Source organism: Leucopleurus acutus (assembly GCF_964270905.1).
Source record: "Leucopleurus acutus genome assembly, chromosome: 2".
Classification (NCBI taxonomy): domain Eukaryota; kingdom Metazoa; phylum Chordata; class Mammalia; order Artiodactyla; family Delphinidae; genus Leucopleurus; species Leucopleurus acutus.
The window spans coordinates 51,380,565-51,401,144 of NC_139143.1; the positions used below are offsets into that span (position 1 = coordinate 51,380,565).

Consider the following 20,580-nt stretch of genomic DNA (forward strand, 5'->3'; position numbering starts at 1 on the left):
CGTTTTTTAGAACCACTTACATCCATTTTATTAAGAGTAATTTTTTTAAAGTCTTAGTACTTAAGAGAAGAAACTCTTGGATTGCTAGAAACCTTAACTATTTAACTAATTCATTATCCAAGTAGGAAAGCTAAGGTTTTATTGAATTTGACATTGCCCTGGGGTGTTACGTAACAGCAACACCCATGTATTGGTTTAATAGCTACTATCGTATTGAGTAACGAAGATGTGCCTTACACATTGTTCGGGCTGCTTAGTACTCATCCTTTTAGCTGAATGAGACATTGTCTCCATTTTACAAGTGAAGTAGAGGAAAGAAGCAAGGCGCCCAAATTCCTACTGCCCAAATTCATTCAACATTTTAATTTGACACTGATGTCCTAAACTGGATGCTGCAAACCATTTGTTGAAAACTGGGAATAAGACAGGCACCGTCTCTGCAACGAGAATTGAGTAGGGCTGTTCTGTCTTAGACAGCAGCCTGCTCCTCCTTACCTTCAGGAGGCCAACCAGCCAGTAGTGAAAGTGAAAGTGAAGATCTTGGCAGGGAGCAAGGGAAATGGGAGTTTAAGAGGCCCTTGGCCAAGGAGAAACACAAAATAGGAAAATGATATTTGTGTTATGGGAATGGGTGGTGCTGAATATATCTAAACGGATGATTTCTGCCAAGAGAAAAAAATGGCTCGACCAAATCCAAAACAACAACATCAAAAGTTTTAATTTGAGGAATGACTTCCAAAAACATGAGTTTAATATTTTTGAAGACTAGCCCAGAGAAAAGCACAATTACCTCATTCTCCATCTGCTGCAGAAAAGCCAATCTGTATGAATATTAGGCCAAATTTCATTTTCCCAGAAAGATTCCTTTCCACAAAAGGAGGAGTGCCTGGGAGGTGAGGCAGAAACTTTCCTTTCGAAAAGAAAAACCTAAGACCAAAGGCTACTGGACGTCTGCACCAATATGCCCCACAGACTTTCTAATGCAGCCATTCAAACTGGGATCTTTCATCCAAGCCTTCTCCTCAACCTATCCCCTCCCTAACAACCTGATGCAAGTGTTCCTCAGTTGTGAGCCCCTGATGCCTCTCTAGCAAAGCCAGCCCCTGGCTGAAATGCCAAGCCACTGCCTGCACTTGTGCTCTGACCCTCACAACACAAGATTTCCCTAGGCTCTGCCACGAGTCAGGAGCTGAGCTGGTGCTGGGAATATAAAGGTGAAAAACACAGACACTGCCATGGTCCTCATGAAAATTATATTCTAATGGAGAAAAAAAGACGTTAAATGAGTACCTATACAAATATTTTTAAGTACGATTGTGGGAAATGCGGAGAAGATCACGTGCATATTTGTGCTATGAAAGAACATGACGGAGAGACCTAACTTGGACCTGGAGGGAGGGAGGAATGGATGAGGAAGACTGTCTGAATAAGTGACATGTTCACTGGTTCAAGAATGGTAGGCTGGCATAGAATAGGGAGATCAGCTTGGTGCCTTGTGTCCACCTAGAGGGGTGGGATAGGGAAGGTGGAAGGGAGACGCAAGAGGAAGGGGATATGGGGATATATGTATACGTATAGCTGATTCACTTTGTTATACAGCAGAAATTAACACACCACTGTAAAGCAATTATACTCCAATAAAGATGTTAAAAAAAAAAGAAAAAAGCATGGGAGGCTGTTAGTTAACTGAAAAGGGGGTGGGGTGGAGGGAAGGAGGGGAGGGCGAGGCCTAGGCAGAGAGAAGCAACAATGCATGCAAGAGCGCCACCTGGGAAGGGTTCTGCAGAGACCTGGAACGAAGAGGCACTTAAAGGAGGGAGCATGGGAGATTTGAGATGAACCAGCAACACATGAAGCTGGAGAGATGCTGTGAGGCCAGTCCTAAGAGCAGTGGAAGGATTTTAAGCTTGGCTTGGATAGAATCATATTTGTGTATTGTAAAGATCACTCTGAATTCAGTGTGAACAGAAAGTGGAAAGAAAGAGGACAGGTGTCAGTAGAACTATAGAGACCAGAGGATTTTGTGTACAGATTCAGCCATGCTTAGTGTGAGATGTTAAGAATACAAGTGAAGGAATCAGAAAGAAGAGGTATAGATATTCGGGTGTGAATCTCAGAAGAGAGATTTTAGGTTGTTGATATACGTGTGAAAGTTCTTAGCCCAAATGTGCTGGGTGACACATGGAAGGGAGAGAAAATTCTTAAGAGGGGCTAGGGCTGAGTCTTGAAGAACCCACATTTAAATAATGCACAGAGGAAGAAGATCTGGTAAAGGGAACCAGAGAGGCATGATGAAAATAAAGGGAAGACAGTAAGGGAAGGGTAGTGAATGATTAAAATAGTAGGAAAACATGAGTCATTTGCAGCTACAGAATTAGGGAACACAGGGCCAGAAGATCGTTTGCATTTGTTAGCTGGTACCTGTGACTGGTAAAGCAGCCGCTGTAGAGTCATGAGGGCAGAAGCCCGAGGAAAGCAGGAAGTAGAATGAGATTGTGTAGGAAACTTTGGAAAAGTTTGTGAAGATAAGGAGAGAAGCAGAGCGGAAAGGAGATGGGAATGTACATTCCATGGGGATTTTTTGGTTCCTTTTTTCTCTCTCTATATCAGAGTTTAGAGCAGGAAAATTTCATACAAACATGGAGGCAGACAACAGAGGTGGGGAGCAGCCCTGGGAGGACTGGACAGTTGCTATGTTGGGGCTCCTAACGGTTTGCAATCCATATCTGAGATGATGTGACTCTGGAAAGAAAAGGCGCTGTTTCCTCCATTGAGCTCAGAGGGAAGTGGCAAAGGGTAAGCCCGGGTTATGAAACATGTCAATCCTATGCCAAGAAATGAAAGATTTGTCACCTGACTTTTAATTTCTCTAATTAGGAGGCAAGTCTATCAGCTGTGAGGGAGGCAGGGGGTGGATCAGCAGCTGGGAGTGAAATAAAAAGCATTTTAAATAAATGGAAAGCAACTAGGCTGGGAAACACTGAAACGGCCAGCATGGGTCTCCCAAATGAAGCTGACGACCATGAATTAACAGAGGTATCCATTTCCATCACTGTTTCATCTGCTGAAATGGCTTTCTCCCCAACTTAGGCTTTAAACTCACCAAGGAAAGTGACCGCTTGGTATTAACCATTTCAGTTTTATTCACCTCAAGTTCCCAGCACAGTGTCTCAACAAATGAGAAATGGCAGAAATCAAAAAAACTTGAAATATCATTTCTCTGCTCCAAGGGCATAACAATGCCAAACAAGGATGGGGACAAAAAGATGGTGTAGAACTGCTGATGGAAGGTTTACTACAGAAAAACAAACAAAACACCCAAAAAGACTTCCCAGGAAGCTAGAAACTTCTGAGTAATACATACAGAAGGATGTGTCTTCAAGGACTCATCAGCCGGAGACAATAAGCAACCACAAGATGCATGATTGAAGGGCAGTCTCTTTTTTTTTTAAATAGAAGCTTCAATGGAGGTTTTGCTTCTCCTCCAAGCTTCCTTTTAGGAAAAATCCCCATCAGCAATATTTTACCTTAGAGTTTGCTCCCCTAGTACCAAAAGCCACTCCAGAAGCCCACACTGGCTTTCGACCCCTGCTACACCCACCTAGAAACACATTTAGAAATGTGCCATCACATGTGGGACAGGGGTACCCATCTGGCCCCCTTACTCAGAATTTATTTCTCATTTCCAGTGGCATTTTGTCCTTAATCTACAGTAATCTTTAATCTCTGGTCTGTGTGTACATGCATGGGGGTAAATATATATGCTTATCAATAGATATAAAATATATATTGACTTACACATTTAATGAAAATATCTTTCTAAAAATAAATTATGTTCATCTAAAATATTCAATTAACAGAAAAACTCAAAGAAATAAGTAAAAAACAAAATTACCTGATATGCCACTAAGAAGAAATTTCATTATTATCATTTGATGAGCATCATTGCAGCAATTCATTTTTTTAATTTTGTTTTATTGAGGTATAATTGACATACATTATATTAGTTTCAGGTGTACCACATAATGATTTGATATTTGTATGTATTGTGAAATGATCACCACAATAAGTCTAGTTAATATTTCTCCCCACATATGGTTACAAAATTTTTTTCTTGTGATGAGGACTTTTAATATCTACTCTCTTAGCAACTTTAAAATATATAATACAGTATTATTAACTATGGCAGCAATTTATTTTTGTAGATTTCAGAAAGAAGGATAGACCTATGGATGGATGGATGGGTGGATGAATGGACAGGTAGGTAGGTAGGTAGATAGATAGGGAGACTGACACATAGATACATGAGTGAAGAGATAAATGAATAGACAAATAGACAAAAACTGGATTGTAGAATACAAGTTACTGAATAATAAATGCCATTTACTTTGCTGGAATTTAAGGGAAGAAAAAGAAATTAAAGTACAATTGAAGGACTGTACTTTCAATATTTGTTGATGAAAATATTGTAATTTTAACATCTCTCTATAATTAAGATTATGAAAATATTAAAATGTGGAGGTTATTGTTTTAACTAGTTGGTCAATTTTGGATGATATCTTTTCACTTCCTGCTATGAAATAGTAATAATTTGAAATATTTCCTTTTATCTCCCTATTCACATCTTTTAAGAACATTTTTTGTTAATTGTTGTCATTAAGATTTACAACATTTTGCTCTTGTTCAGTAATGATAAGTCCCACAATTGTTTAATCTTAGTCTGTATTAAAATGAATTCAATGATCATTTTATATCCTTTTATAGGTTAAACTTTTCTTACTAATGAAATGAACATCTTGTGCATCAGTCTGCCTATTTCTCTTTTAAAATCTATATCTGATAAATATTACCAAATATGGGCAGCATTTGTGATGATCTTCCTCAAAGAGTTTCTGTTTATGAAACACTTACCCTACCTTAAAAAGATAGAGAAATAATGCTTAATCTCAATATTGTCACATTTGGGTGGAATTTGGGAGAAAGTACAAACAAAATTATTATTAAGTTGCAATAACATTTGAAAAATTTCCAACTCACATCACGTGTAGAATACAAGCCTTCATTATTCTTTGGACCCAGGAGTTTCTTCATGTTTTCCTTTATGTTTTCTTTTCTTTGTTGTCGGAAAGCTTTCTCCTGGTCACACAGAGCCATACTAAATCGGAGGTCTGGGGATGAACTGTATATAAAATAGAGATCATGAACCAATGTCCCCAGTAGCCTTGTATTTTACATTATACATTTAGGTCTAAATAATATATAGAGTCACTTTACAGGTTTCTAATTTTTGTATAAATGCTATCAACTGTATGTATGCTGCAAATCATTTTTTTCCATTGAACATTTCATTTTTGAGATTCATCTGTGTTTATAAGTAGAACTAATTCAAATATATTTACTATTATGGAGTATTTTCATTATATAATTAGAGCACAATTTATGTATCCATAAATATTGACATTATGTCCAATTTTTTTTAACTACTACAAACAGTACCACCACAAACATGTGTATACAAGTGGAAAAAATTCCTATAATACATGCTCTTTAGGCAGAACACCTCACTAAATCATCACAATGGATATAAAGTACTTTTCTTATTTTACAAATGAGTAAAAAAGTAATTAGAAATCTTTCAACTGTTAACAAAATTAGCAAGTAGATATTTAAATCCAGGGTTTCTCATTCTGGAACTCATGTTCCTTGTAATGTACTATGTTGATCATTATCTTACATTAAGCACGAGAAGCATGATTTTTAAAAGATCTACAAATAAAGCAATTAACATAAATGTTTAGAAGATATCAGTACAAAAATATCTAAAAGAAAATTCAAAATATGTTGAGCAATTTTATAAATATAGTAACAGACGTATGGCTTGTGTGTGTCTTCTTTTATGTACTATCTTTAACTCTCTAATTTCTTTCCTGATTTTATTTTATATTTAATGGAAGACATTCCATGAAAAATTGAGTTTTTCTTTAATGAACATTTCATTTTATTTATTTTATTTTATTTTATTTTATTTATTTATTTTGGCTGCCTTGGGGTCTTCGTTGCTGTGTGCAGGCTTTCTCTAGTTGTGGTGAGCACAGGCTACTTTTCATCACAGTGTGCAGGTTTTTCATTGTGGCGGCTTCTTTTGTTGCAGAGCACAGGCCCTCGGCACTCGGGCTTCAGTAGCTGTGGCGTGTGGGGTCAGTAGTTGTGGCATATGGGCTTAGTTGCTCCATGGCATGTGGGAATCTTCCCGGACCAGGGATTGAACCCATGCCCCCTGCACTGGCAGGCGGATTCTTTTTTTTTTAAAATACATCTCTACTGGAGTATAATTGCTTCACAATACTGTGTTAGTTTCTGTTGTACAACAATGTGAATCAGCCCTATGTATACATATATCCCCATATCCCCTCTCTCTTGAGCTTCCCTCCCACCCTCCCTATCCCACCTCTCTAGGTCATCGCAAAGCACCAAGCTGATCTCCCTGTGCTATGCTGCTGCTTCCCACTAGCTAACTATTGTACATTCGGTAGTGTATATAGGTTGATGCTACTCTCACTTCGCCCCAGCTTCCCCCTCCCCTCCCCTGCCATGTCCTCAAGTCCATCCTCTATGTCTGTCTTTATTCCTGCACTGCCACTAGGTTCATCTGTACTTTTTTTTTTTTTTTTTTTTAGATTCCACATATATGTGTTAGCATACGGTATTTGTTTTTCTCTTTCTGAATTACTTCACTCTGGCAGGCGGATTCTTAATCGCCATGAGGGAAATCCAACATTTCATTTTAGAGTCAAGACAAATTAACATATAAAAATAGAGCTTGATTAAAGTTCACTGTAAATATATAGTAAATTGCTTCTGGACCTATGTATACATTTAGCTGAGGTTTTTTTTTACCTCCATTTTTTGGATAACTCTGCTTTATTAAAGCATAATTTTGTCCTAATTACACCAGTGGAGATCATTTCCCATTAAAACAAATAGCATTATTTTCATAGTCAAGTAACAAAAATATTTCTAATCTCATGCCAAAATATACCACTTGTAAGCAAGAATCGATGTAATTGAAAATAACACAACTAAAAAAGTTGGACTGTCCTCTGATACATGCTGACATATATTGAATGACAGTAGTATTTTATGTAATAATTTTTTAAGTTGAACCAACATTTTCTGGGGATCAAAACAAGAGAAATACCTAAACTCAATGTCAATGTATCCATTATCATTCAGTTAGCAAATCATAAGAAATGAGAATGCTACATTAATTTTGTGATGTTCGTGTAAATAAAATGTGTACTAGTAACTCTGGTAAAACCCACTTCAACAGGGAAGTTCAAAGAGATGCAGAGAGGTTGAGGCAGGTGGGATCTATCAACCTCAGCATGAGGTCAGAGATGAGCTAATTCTCAAGGCAGGCCTGACTCCCCTAAGACTCACCATATGAAAATAAATAAATGAATTTTCAACATTCATCTTTGGAGACCACTTTGAAAGAGCAACACACATCATGGGACTTAACCATTTGTTTTCCTGATGATCATTATGAACAAAGTCTCAATTTTCAGTTTTTCCTCTTATAGTTTCCTGTGTATGTTCACTGTCATATTTTTTAATACCTATCTGAATCAGCAATGAAAATAGGCTTCAATAGCTATATTTATTTCTATGGGAATATATATTTAACTTGAGGAAGAACCCCTTCTAAAGGCTCTTCTTCTGACATTTATGATTTAACTACCAAACTGCTGGAAAACTAAGCAAAGAATATTAGTTTTTTCTTTTTAATACTGTAGTTATTAGGAGAGAGCTAAAAAAAAACGAAGTACATTTAATGCATTTTTGATACTCAAAGGTGTCAGAGTTATTTCATATATTAAAAGTGTATTCTTTAACTATTAAAATCAGTCGGTGGATCCATCCAACGAAATAAATGGACTTACCAAACTTCAAGAGACATTTCCAGAATCATTTCAGTGACCTAGGATAGATATATTAGTCAGATTAGGGTCATAAAATGGAAGTGTATTATATATAATGCAAACAAAGTCAAAATAATTTTTGAGTGACAGATTATTTTTAACCTAAAATATATACTAAAAATAAAAGTAACATAGCTCCATGAAGACCCTAAATTATAGGTGTATCTCAATAAATAAATTTTTGCTATTTTTTATGAGAGAAGCCTACTTTCTACATCATTTGTGCCACACGGCATGTGGGATCTTAATTTCCCAACCAGGGATTGAACCTGTTCCCCCTGCAGTGGAAGCACAGAGTCTTAACCACTGGACTGCCAGGGAAATCCTATAAGTCAGCAGTCCCCAACGTTTTTGGCACCAGGGACCGGTTTTGTGGAAGACAATTTTTCCACAGATTGGCAGGGGGGATGGTTTTGGTATGATTCAAGCGCATGACATTTACTGTGCATTTTATTTCCATTATTATTACATTGTAATATATAATGAAATAATTACACAACTCACCACAATGCTGACAGGAGACGGAGCTCAGGCAGTAATGCGAGCGATGGGGAGCAGCTGTAAATACAGATGAAGCTTTGCTCACTCGCCTGCAGCTCGCCTCCTGTCGTGTGGCCTTGTTCCTAACAGGCCACAGACTGGTACTGGTCCATGGCCCACGGGTTGGGGACCCTGCTATACATCATTTTCACAACCATAAGAATTGTCTTGGCATGGTTGTTTTCCTTCTTCATTAAAAAGAAGCAGTGTATACCAAAATCATTACTCAAATATCGTAAAAACTTCCTGAGATCTAAAAATATGAAGATGTGTATCATTATTCTGGGGCTGTCTGGGCCTCAGAATCAGAGGCCAAAGTTAAAACCTGGGTGAAAATGAACACTTGTGCATTTGTGACAAGTGCAGGCTACAGTAAACTGAAGACAGAATGCCTATCCAAGGTGGACAGCAGGACCCAGGGGCCAACCAACTGTGGTCAGTTTAAGAAACATCTACAAATGGGATGTGGGGCTCAGGTTTTTATTTTTTCAACACTATATGAACCAACCAAACTTATGGGAGGAATCCATCCTGTCAGTGGGCCAATTTGGGTTTAATAAAAAAAAGAATTACTAATATCCACAGAGAAAAGGGGTATTAAAAGATGTCTTTCCAGAGGCTATAAATCTGTTGTATAGAAAGGACTTCTCAATACTATCCCTGCCATTAGTTATGAATAATGTAACTTTAGATTGTTGAGAGAACCAAATGAGAAAATGTTTCAAAGTTTCCTGCACAAGTGTAAGATGGTGCTATTATTTTTATTACATCAGTTACCACAAGAATATAGCTAGAATGAACCTGTTGAATACCTTCAAATAGAACAGAACTAGGATATGCCTCTTAAAATGGGAAGAGGATATTTTTTGAGCCAACATAAAATGCTATAGATTATTGGCTTTTTCTTTTTTGGTTTCAGGGGATGGAAAGAAATAAACTAGAAGGAGCTTTCCAAAATGTTAAAATAAGTTCATGGATAATTCTCAGTACTGAATTTTAACAGTAAGAAAAAGGTATGGAAATTATCTGTCCAAAAATTTGCCTTTCCCACTAAATCATAAGCTCTGTCTTAAATAGGTCTCTATTACATGTTCATTGCACAGTATTTGGCATACAACATACAATCAATAAGTATCCATTGAATTATTGTGCATGTGTGTGTGGAGCGGGAGCACATCAGGCATCTTTTCCTGTCAAGAAATATCTCATTGGGAGATTGGTTCAAGAAGGCGGAGTAGAAGGATGTGTGCTCACTCCCTCTTGCAAGAGCACCAGAATCCCAACTAACTGCTTAACAATCACTGACAGGAAGACATTGGAACTCAACAAAAAGATACCCCACAACCAAAGACAATGGAGAAGCCACAATGAGACGGTAAGAGGGGTGCAATCACAATAAAATCAAATCCCATAACCACTGGGTGGGTGACTCACAAACTGGAGAACAATTATACCACAGAAGTCCACCCACTGGAGTAAAGGGTCTGAGCCCCCCATCAGGCTTCTCAACCTGGGGGTCTGGCAACAGCAGGAGGAATTCCCAGAGAATCAGACTTTGAAGGCTCGTTGGATCTGATTGCAGGATGTCTACAGGACTGGGGGAAACAGAGACTCCACTCTTGGAGGGCACACACAAAGTACTGTGTGCCTCAGGACCCAGGGGGAAGGAGCAGTAACTCCATAGGAGACTGAACCAGAGCTACCTACTAGTGTTGGAGGGTCTCCTGCAGAGGTGGGGGGTGTCTCTGGCTCACCGTGGAGACAAGGACACTGGCAGCAGAAGTTCTGGGAAGGACTCCTTGGCATGAGCCCTCCTGGAGTCCGACATTTGCCCCAACAAAGAGCCTATAGCCTCCAGAACTGAGTTGCCTCAGACCAAACAACTAACAGAGAGGGAACTCACTCCATGCATCAGCAGAAAAGCAGATTAAAGTTTTACTGAGCTCTGCCCACCAGAACAACACCCAGCTCTACCCACCACCAGTCCCTCCCATCAGGAAGTTTGCACAAGCCTCTTAGATAGTCTCATCCTCCAGAGAGCAGACAGCAGAAAGAAGAACTACATTACTACAGCCTGTGGAACAAAAACCGCATTCACAGAAAGACAAAATGAAAAGGTAGAGGACTATGTACCAGATGAAAGAACAAGATACAACCCCAGAAAAACAACTAAATGAAGTGGAGCTAGGCAACCTTCCAGAAAAAGAATTCAGAATAATGATAGTGAAGATGATCCAAGACCTCAGAAAAAGAATGGAGGCAAAGACTGAGAAAATACAAGAAATGTTTAATAAAGACCTAGAAGGATTAAAGAAAAAATACTTAGAAGAATTAAAGAAGAAACAAACAGAGATGAACAATACAATAACTGAAATGAAAAATACACTACATGGAATCAATAGTAGAATAAACCTGAGGCAGAAGAATGGATAGCTGACCAGGAAGATAGAATGGTGGAAATCACTGCCATGGAACAGAATAAAGAAAAAAGAATGAAAAGAAATGAAGACAGACTAAGAGACATCTGGGACAACATTAAACGCACCAACATTCATATTATAGGGGTCCCAGAGAAGAAGAGAGAGAAAAACGGCCTGGGAAAATATTTGAAGATTTTATAGTCAAAAACTTCCCTAACATGGGAAAGGAAATAGCCACCCAAGTCCAGGAAGCACAGAGAGTCCCAGGGAGGATAAACCCAAGCAGAAACAGGCCGAGACACATAGTAATCACATTGACAAGAATTAAAAACAAGAAAAATTATTAAAAGCAACAAGGGGAAAATGACAAATAACATACAAGGGAACTCCCATAAGGCTAACAGCTGATTTCTCAGCAGAAACTCTACAGGCCAGAAGGGAGTGGCATGATATATTTAAAGTGATGAAAGGGAAGAACCTACAACCAAGATTACTCTACCCAGCAAGGATCTCAGTCAGATTTGACGGAGAAATCAAAAGGTTTACAGACAAGTAAAAGCTAAGAGAATTCAGCACCACCAAACCAGCTCTACAACAAATGCTAAAGGAACTTCCCTAAGTGGGAAACACAAGAGAAGAAGGGGACCTACAAAAACAAACCCAAAACAATTAAGAAAATGGTAATAGGAACATACATATCAATAATCACCTTAAATATGAATGGATTAAATGCTCCAACTAAAAGACACAGGCTTGCTGAATGGATACAAAAACAAGACCCATGTATATGCTGTCTGCAAGAGACCCACTTCAGACCTAGGGAAACATACAGACTGAAAATGAAGGGATGGAAAAAGATATTCCATGCAACTGGAAATCAAAAGAAAGCTCTAGTAGCAATACTCATATCAGATAAAAAAGACTTTAAAGTAAAGAATGTTACAAGAGACAAGGAAGGACACTACGTAATGACCAAGGGATCAATCCAAGAAGAAGATATAACAATTATAAATATATATGCACCCAACATAAGAGTGCCTCAATACATAAGGCAAATGCTAACAGCTCTAAAAGATGAAACAGACAGTAACATAATAATAGTGGGGGACTTTAACAACTCACTTACACCAATGCACAGATCACCAGACAGAAAATTAACAAGGAAACACAAGCTTTAAATGACACAATAGACCAGATACATTTAACTGATATTTATAGGACATTCCATCCGAAAACTACAGATTACAGTTTCGTCTCAAGTGCACACGGAACATTCTCCAGGACAGATCACATCTTGGGTCACAAATCAACCTGTGGTAAATTTAAGAAAACTGAAATCAAATCAAGCATCTCCTCTGACCACAACACTATGAAATTAGAAATCAATTACAGGGAAAAAAACGTAAAAAGCACAAACACATGGAGGCTAAACAATATGTTACTAAACAACCAATAGATCACTGAAGAAATCAAAGAGGAAGTCAAAACATACCTAGAGACAAATGACAATGAAAACATGACAATCCAAAACCTATGGGATGCAGCAAAAGCAGTTCTAAGAGGGAAGTTTATAGCAACACAATCCTACCTCAAGAAACAAGAAAAATCACAAATAAACAATCTAACCTTACACCTTAAGGAACTAGACAAAGAAGACCAAAACCCAAAGTTAGTAGAAGGAAAGAAATCATAAATATCAGACCAGAAATAAATGAAATAGAAACAAAGAAAACAATAGATCAATAAAACTAAAAGGTGTTTCTTTGAAGAGATAAACAAAATTGATAAACCTTTAGCCAGACTCATCAAGAAAAAGAGGGATGGGACTCAAATCAATAAAATTAGAGAGGAAAAAGTAGAAGTTACAATGGACACCACAGAAATACAAAGCATCCTAGGAGACTACTACAAGTGACTCTATGCCAATAAATTGGACAACCTGGAAGAAATGGACAAATTCTTTGAAAGGTATAACCTCCTAAGACTGAACCAGGAGAAATAGAAAATATGAACAGACCAATCAAAAGTAACGAAATTGAAACTGGGATTAAAAATCTTCCAACAAACAAAAGCCCAGGACCAGATGGCTTCACAGGCGAATTTTATCAAACATTTAGAGAATAGCTAACACCCATCCTTCTCAAGCTCTTCCAAAAAATTGCAGAGGAAAGAACACTCCTAAACTCATTCTACAAGGTCACCATCACCCTGATACCAAAGCCAGACAAAGATACTACAAAGAAAGATAATTACAGACCGATATCACTGATGAATATAGATGCAAAAACTCCTAAACAAAATACTAGCAAACAGAATCCAACAACACATTTAAAGGATCATACACCATGATCAAGTGGAATTTATCCCAGGGATGCAAGGATTCTTCAATATATACAAATTAATCAATGTGATACACCATATTAATATATTGAAGAATAAAAACCATATGATCATCTCAATAGATGCAGAAAAAGCTTTTGACAAAATTCAACACCCATTTATGATAAAAATTCTCCTGAAAGTGGGCACAGAGGGAACCTACCTCAACATAACAAAGGCCATATATGACAAACCCACAGCAAACATCCTTTTCAATGGTGAAAAACAGAATGCATTTCCTATAAGATCAGGAATGAGACAAGGATGTTGACACTCATCACCATTATTCAACATAGTTTTGGAAGTCCTAGCTACAGTAATTAGAGAAGAAAAAGTAATAAAAGGAATACAAATTGGAAAAGTAGAAGTAAAACTGTCACTGTTTACAGATGATATGATACTATACATAGAGAATCCTAAAGGTGCCACCAGAAAACTACTAGAGCTTATCAATGAATTTGATAAAGTTGCAGGATACAAAATTAATGCACAGAAATCTCTTGCATTCCTATACACTAACAATGAAAGATCAGAAAGAGAAATTAAGGAAACACTCCAATTTACCATTGCAACAAAATGAATAAAATATCTAGAAATAAACCTACCTAAGGAGGTAAAAGATCTGTACTCAGAAAACTAAGACACTGATGAAAGAAATCATAGATGACACAAACAGATGGAGAGCTATACCATGTTCTTGGATTGGAAGAATCAATATTGTGAAAATGACTATACTACCCAAAGCAATCAACCAATTCAATGCAATCCCTATCAAATTACCAATGGCATTTTTTACAGAACTAGAACAAAAAATCTTAAAATTTGTATGGAGACACAAAAGACCCCGAATAGCCAAAGCAATCTTGAGGGGAAAAAAATGTAGCTGGAGGAATCAGGCTCCCTGACTTCAGACTATACTACAAAGCTACAGTAATCAAGACAATATGGTACTGGCACAATAACAGAAATATAGATGAATGGAACAGGATAGAAAACCCAAAGATAAACCCACACACCTATGGTCAATTAATCTATGACAAAGGAGGCAAGGATATACAAAGGAGAAAAGATAGTCTCTCCAATAAGTGGTGCTGGGAAAACTGGGCGGCTACACATGAAAGAATGAAATTAGAACACTCCGTAACACCTTACACAAAAATAAACTCAAAATGCATTAAAGACCTAAATGTAAGACCGGACGCTATAAAACTCTTAGAGGAAAACATAGGAAGAACACTCTGACATACATCACAGCAAGATCTTTTGTGACCCACCTCCTAGAGTAATGGAAATAAAAACAAAAATAAGCATACAGGACCTAATGAAAATTGAAAGCTTTTGCACAGCAAAGGAAACCATAAACAAGACGAAAAGACAGCCTTCAGACTGGAAGAAAATATTTGCAAATTAATCAATGGATGAAGGATTAATCTCCAAAATATATAAACAGCTCATGGAGCTCAATATTAAAAAAAAACAAACAACCCAATGAAAAAAATGGGCAGAAGACCTAAATGGACACTTCTGCAAACAAGACATACAGATATCCAAGAGGCACATGAAAAGCTGCTCAACATCACTAATTATTAGAGAAATGCAAATCAAAACTACAATGAGGTATCACCTCACACTGGTTAGAATGGGCATCATCAAAAAATCTACAAACAGCAAATGCTGGAGAGGGTGTGGAAAAAGGGAACCCTCTTGCACTGTTTGGTGGGAATGTAAGTTGATACAGGCACTATGGAGAACGGTATGGAGGTTCCTTGAAAAACTAAAAATATAATTATGATATGACACAACAATCCCACTACTGGGCATATACCCAGAGAAAACCATAATTCAAAAAGATACATGCACCCCAATGTTCATTGCAGCACTATTTACAATAGCCAGGTCATGGAAGCAACTTAAATGCCCATTGACAGACAAATAGATAAAGAAGATGTGGTACTTATATACAATGGAATATTACTCAGCCATAAAAAGGAACGAAATTGGGTCATTTGTAGAGATGTGGTTGGACTTGTCATACAGAGTGAAGTAAGTCAGAAAAAGAAAAACAAGTATCATATATTAACACATATATGTGGAATCCAGAAAAATGGTGCAGATGAAACTGTTTGCAAGGCAGAAATAGAGACACAGATGTAGAGAAGAAACGTATGGACACCAAGGGGGGAAGGCAAGTGTGGGGGTTCGTGATGGGATGAATTGGGAGGTTGGAATTGACATGTATACACTGATGTGTATAAAATAGATAACAAATAAGAACCTGCTGTATAAAAAATTAAATTAAATTAAAAAAAATTTTCATTGCTACTAGCGATAAAATCATTGGTTGTTCCCACCCAGACAGCAGTTCCTATGTGTGGAATTCTATGAATAGAAATATTGCTTTGAAGTTAATAAAATAATCAAGAATCCTAGTACAAATGGAATTATACATGCCCCGATGTACTGTAGTTCAGTTTTAAGTCAAAAAGACAATTGGGTTCTAAACAATTAATGTAATTGCTGTGCATTCTATCAATGAAAGCACGGCTCAGACCACATCCCAGCACATCCCCATTTCCACTTTCAAATGGAGTCTTTCCCAAAGTGGGCTTGGAAAACATTTTATATTGAATGAGGTCACTTCTTCAGATATATAGTTAGAAAAATGAGACATGGGTAAAACACAGTCTGTTTGTTTTAAAGAAATACATGAAAGCTGCTATTAAAATGAGACTAGATTTACGGTTTTTATCTCCAAAGGGCAAAAGCACCAAGGAAGAATGGAAATTAAAAGAACAAGAATACAGCTCAATATGAAGTTTGAGCTGAGTTTGAGCTCAATATTTAGTTTCCAGTCTAACAAATGGGAAGATTCAAAGCTGGAATGGGCTTCCTATTCCCATGTGCCATCTCATGACAGAAAATGTTTGGGAAAAAGCTGGCTTCTCAACTGGCAGATCCCTAAACATTTTACATTTTAAAATATTTGATGCCTCGGAATTCCCTGGCAATCCAGTGGTTAGGACTCTGTGCTTTCCCTTCTGAGGGTACGGGTTCAATCCCTGGTCGGGGAACTAAGATCCCACAAGCTGTGCAGCACAGCCAAAGAAAAGAAAAGAAAAAAATCTGATGCCTGAATATATCTAATGACTACTTGTCCCAACAATTTAACAAAAGGAAAATTAGCTGTGCTATGTTTATGTTCATATTTCTCTTCTCCATAAGAATATCCCTTCTACGTCCATCTGCAACATTTCTTGGCTGAGACATCCATGATCCTAGACAGACTGCTAAGACTCTTTAAATGAAAGCAGGATGAGGGAAGAGAAAACACAGGATTTTTCCACCATTCGGAGTGTTATAGAAGGTGCTGCCATGTTTCTTGTCACGTGGATTCGGATCCCTACTTCCATGTGTTGCCCAAGTGGACCACTCACAACCTGGAGGAAATTTTAAATTTTCCCTCTTGATGCACTATGTTCAGACATGCTATGAAGACGGACACTCACAATCTCTCTGCGTCTTTCACCTGGAACATGTCATTCATATAAAAGTGCCACAAAAATATGTGCTTCCTGTGAGGCATTAAACAATTATTGTAAACTCCTTCCCACACACTCCATGAAGCATCTCTGCATCACACTCTTCCAGGTGGCTTGCATTATCAAGGCAATTAGAAGGAAAGGCGACCAAATTTCCCTGGGTCTCCGCCACCCCATAATACTTAGCCAGGAACAAGGACAATGAAGAGAGCTCCACCTCTTCTAGGAATTATTAATGTGAGAAGCAGGCTGTACTCATTGTATGTTCTTGGGGGGAAACAACAATCTCTTTTTTGAATTCCACAGTGGAAAGCAATTTTAGATGCTTACAATGGGAGATGTTCAGTTGGGGCAGGGGAAGGGAACTATAGGAGAGAAACTATTTTTAAAAAAGCCATTTCAGACTTAAAAATAATTTTAAAAGTATCTAACCCACGAATTCTCTTGCAAACTTCCCAGGGTCATTTTGAAATAATAAAGCTAATGCAACAAGCATAGTGCCTGGCATTAAGGAAGTCATTTAAAATTATTATTTCCGGGCTTCCCTGGTGGTGCAGTGGTTGAGAGTCCGCCTGCCAATGCAGGGGACAGGGGTTCATGCCCCGGTCCCGGAAGATCCCACATGCCGCGGAGTGGCTGGTCCCGTGAGCCATGGCTGCTGAGCCTGTGCGTCCGGAGCCTGTGCTCCGCAACGGGAGAGGCCACAACAGTGAGAGGTCCACGCACCACAAAATAAATAAATGAATAAATAAAGTGTTTAAGTGTTAAAGTTATTTCCAAAAGATGCACACAGTCAAATAATTTTTAACTTGAAAATCTATCCTATTAGTAAAGAGCTCATCTAATATGCCATGCCTTCTCTTACTAAAATACTCCAGTATTTACAAACTTCACTTTCAATAAACCTTTATTTTGAATTCTGATCCCTACTGAGTCAATTTACTCTTTTTTTTTTTTTTTTGCGGTACGTGGGCCTCTCACTGTTGTGGCCTCTCCCGTTGCAGAGCACAGGCTCCGGACGCACAGGCCCAGCGGCCATGGCTCACGGGCCCAGCCGCTCCGTGGCATGTGGGATCTTCCCGGACCGGGGCACGAACCCGTGTCCCCTGCATAGGCAGGAGGACTCTCAACCACTGCGCCACCAGGGAAGCCCCAATTTACTCTTTTTTTCCCCCCTTGGTAGAAACAAAGAGCAACTTATTACCATGTTGATTCAATAATCATTTATATCTTTCAAGAGAATTATATAATATTTTTTGCTTTGCCTGTATTTACCTGACCTATGCAAGATAGCAAATAAAATTATATCCAAAAAAAGGGCAACTTTTGCAAAAAATCATGTTTCCATAAACTGTAACTTCATCCTATGAAGAAGTAATCATATGTGGATCTAACAAATAGGCAATTCAAGTGCAGAGTAGAAGTTACAATCCCACCAATACAAACAAGGTCACATGTAAACAAATTTTGCATGTTTAAAATTGAATGATACACTGCTAAAATCATCTTTTTAAACACATGTGACTTTTTGATAACACTAAAAACTAACATTTTTTTGACTGAGATATAATTGCCATATCACATATTAGTTTCAGGTATGTAACATAATGATTCAATATTTGTGTATAATGCAAAATGATCACCATAGTAAGTCTATTTAATATATCTAATTTCTTAATTAATTTAGCATTTATTACCAGGAATCATATAATCCATCACCCAAGAATTCAGGATAATTGTGTCTCCCCAGATAACCCAGACAGTCTTAAAAGATTTGAAAGATTAAAAAGCACACTATTTTCCCTGTAGCCATGTTTCACTCTATCACACAGAGTTTTCTTCCTTTTATTTGACAACAATCTCTTTGCTCTTAATTTAAGGTCCCTTTTCTTTATGTGGACGCTGGAAATTCAGAAAGAGTTGTGTAATCATCAGCTATTATACAATAAACCAGATTTCCTAGAGCACTAGTACCGAGCCAAAACACTATCTTTTTTTCTCCAAATGGAAATCTCTCACATTCTTGTTCTTCTCTTTTTTAAACTTCATTTACTTTCATTATGCCCGTCTGAGCACTTCCCAGATTTTCTATATTTCCCATAAGTGCATTCAGAAATGAAAGTGTCTGGGCTTCCCTTGTGGCGCAGTGGTTGGGAGTCCGCCTGCCGATGCAGGGGACACGGGTTCGTGCCCCGGTCCGGGAAGATCCCACATGCGGCGGAGCGGCTGGGCCCGTGAGCCATGGCCGCTGAGCCTACGCGTCCAGAGCCTGTGCTCCACAACGGGAGAGGCCACAGCGGGGAGGGGCCTGTGTACCGCAAAAAAAAAAAAAAAGGAAGTGTCTGATGTGTGTCAGGCTGGGTAACAACAGTAAATAGGCTGAAAGTTTTCTAGTCCCTGATGGAGCTTAGGTCCAGAAGAGGACCCCAAGGATACAAGAGCACTCTAAAATGCCCTGTAATTTAAAAGTTATAAACTGTAGAAGTATGAAAACAGACTCACTTAAGTTTGCATTGCTAGTGTTCCAAAATAAAAATGCATTCTCTCATAAAGCCAGGAATTGTTTGACCTTCGTCTGAACTCTGCCCTGCATCAATGTAATGGCATTCACATCTTAGCCAAAGATCTCCCAAATTTCTCACAAAATTATACATTTCTCTTGTTTTCCCTCCAAAATCTGCTTGGTCTCATTCACTTTGCTAAATTGTAGTCTTTGTCTTCACACATCAATACATGGTTTTCCAATGAAATCATCCTGATACTGACTCACCATCAAAACTCCCAGTTTTTAAAAGTTTTGTCACTGTCTCTTCTATAGAACTCTCTCATTCGTTTTCAAGTTGCAATCAGGAATGAGCAAAAATCAAAGAAAGCATTCAGCCAAAATCAGACACCACAGAAACCGTGAGACATGGCTATTTTTAAACAATAACACTAACTTCTAAATAAATATGTCAACTTAAAACACGACACAGTGGAAAATCAGAGGCTACCTTCTCAGAATATTGGCCAAGGTAAAGATTCATCTAGAGAATAGAGAAGTGTAATTTTTCCCTGTCTTACTTCCAAATCTTAGCATGTTCACGATTTTCTTGAAGTGGGCTACTTTGTTTACACAAAACACACTAAATTCGGAAGAAACTCTTTCTGCTTTAAAATGGGATATTGCAACCCAAAGCCACACTTAATATATTCAGTAATGGGTGACTAGAGCATTCTTGATTTTGAACTGTGTTGAAACGATGATTACTAAATTTATAGGCTCTACCCGTATATAAATAAGTTCATTTCAATCAGTAAGTTCAAACAAATAAGTAAGTGTAATAGTCAGTTAAGTCAGTTTCATGAAGCACTTGACAAATAGTTCAATCTGGCCAGTATAATTAAATGAGAATATCTAATATTTATTTACTGTTTACTGGGCCAGGCACTGTTCTAAAACTCTCCATGTATTAACACATTTAACCATAACCACAACCTTTAGAGGTAGGTATGATATATATACAGCTCTGTTTCACAAAGGGGCATGCAAGGTGAAGAGAAAAAAAATAACTTGTCTGACATCACACAGTGAATAAGTAGCCAAATCATGATTCCAACCCAGACGGTGGCTGTCTGACTCGGAGGCTGGGGTCAAAAGCTGCACGTCCCACCAGTTTCTCTCAAATGACAACTCTGACATTCTCTAAACTTATGATTCCAACAAGCACAACCTAACCT

General features: G+C 38.0%; 1 protein-coding gene across 1 annotated transcript in view; it reads right to left on the reverse strand.

Moving 5' to 3' along the window:
- The window catches only part of PLA2G4A (phospholipase A2 group IVA), a 137,160-nt gene that overhangs the window by 62,304 nt on the left and 54,276 nt on the right, over positions 1-20,580 (reverse strand). Inside the window, exons 5-6 of the mRNA XM_082833494.1 lie at positions 7,944-7,981; positions 5,038-5,179 (exon numbers count right to left, since the gene is read on the reverse strand). Of these exons, the coding sequence (XP_082689620.1) occupies positions 5,038-5,179; positions 7,944-7,981 (180 nt within the window). The remainder of the gene's footprint in view (positions 1-5,037; positions 5,180-7,943; positions 7,982-20,580) is intronic.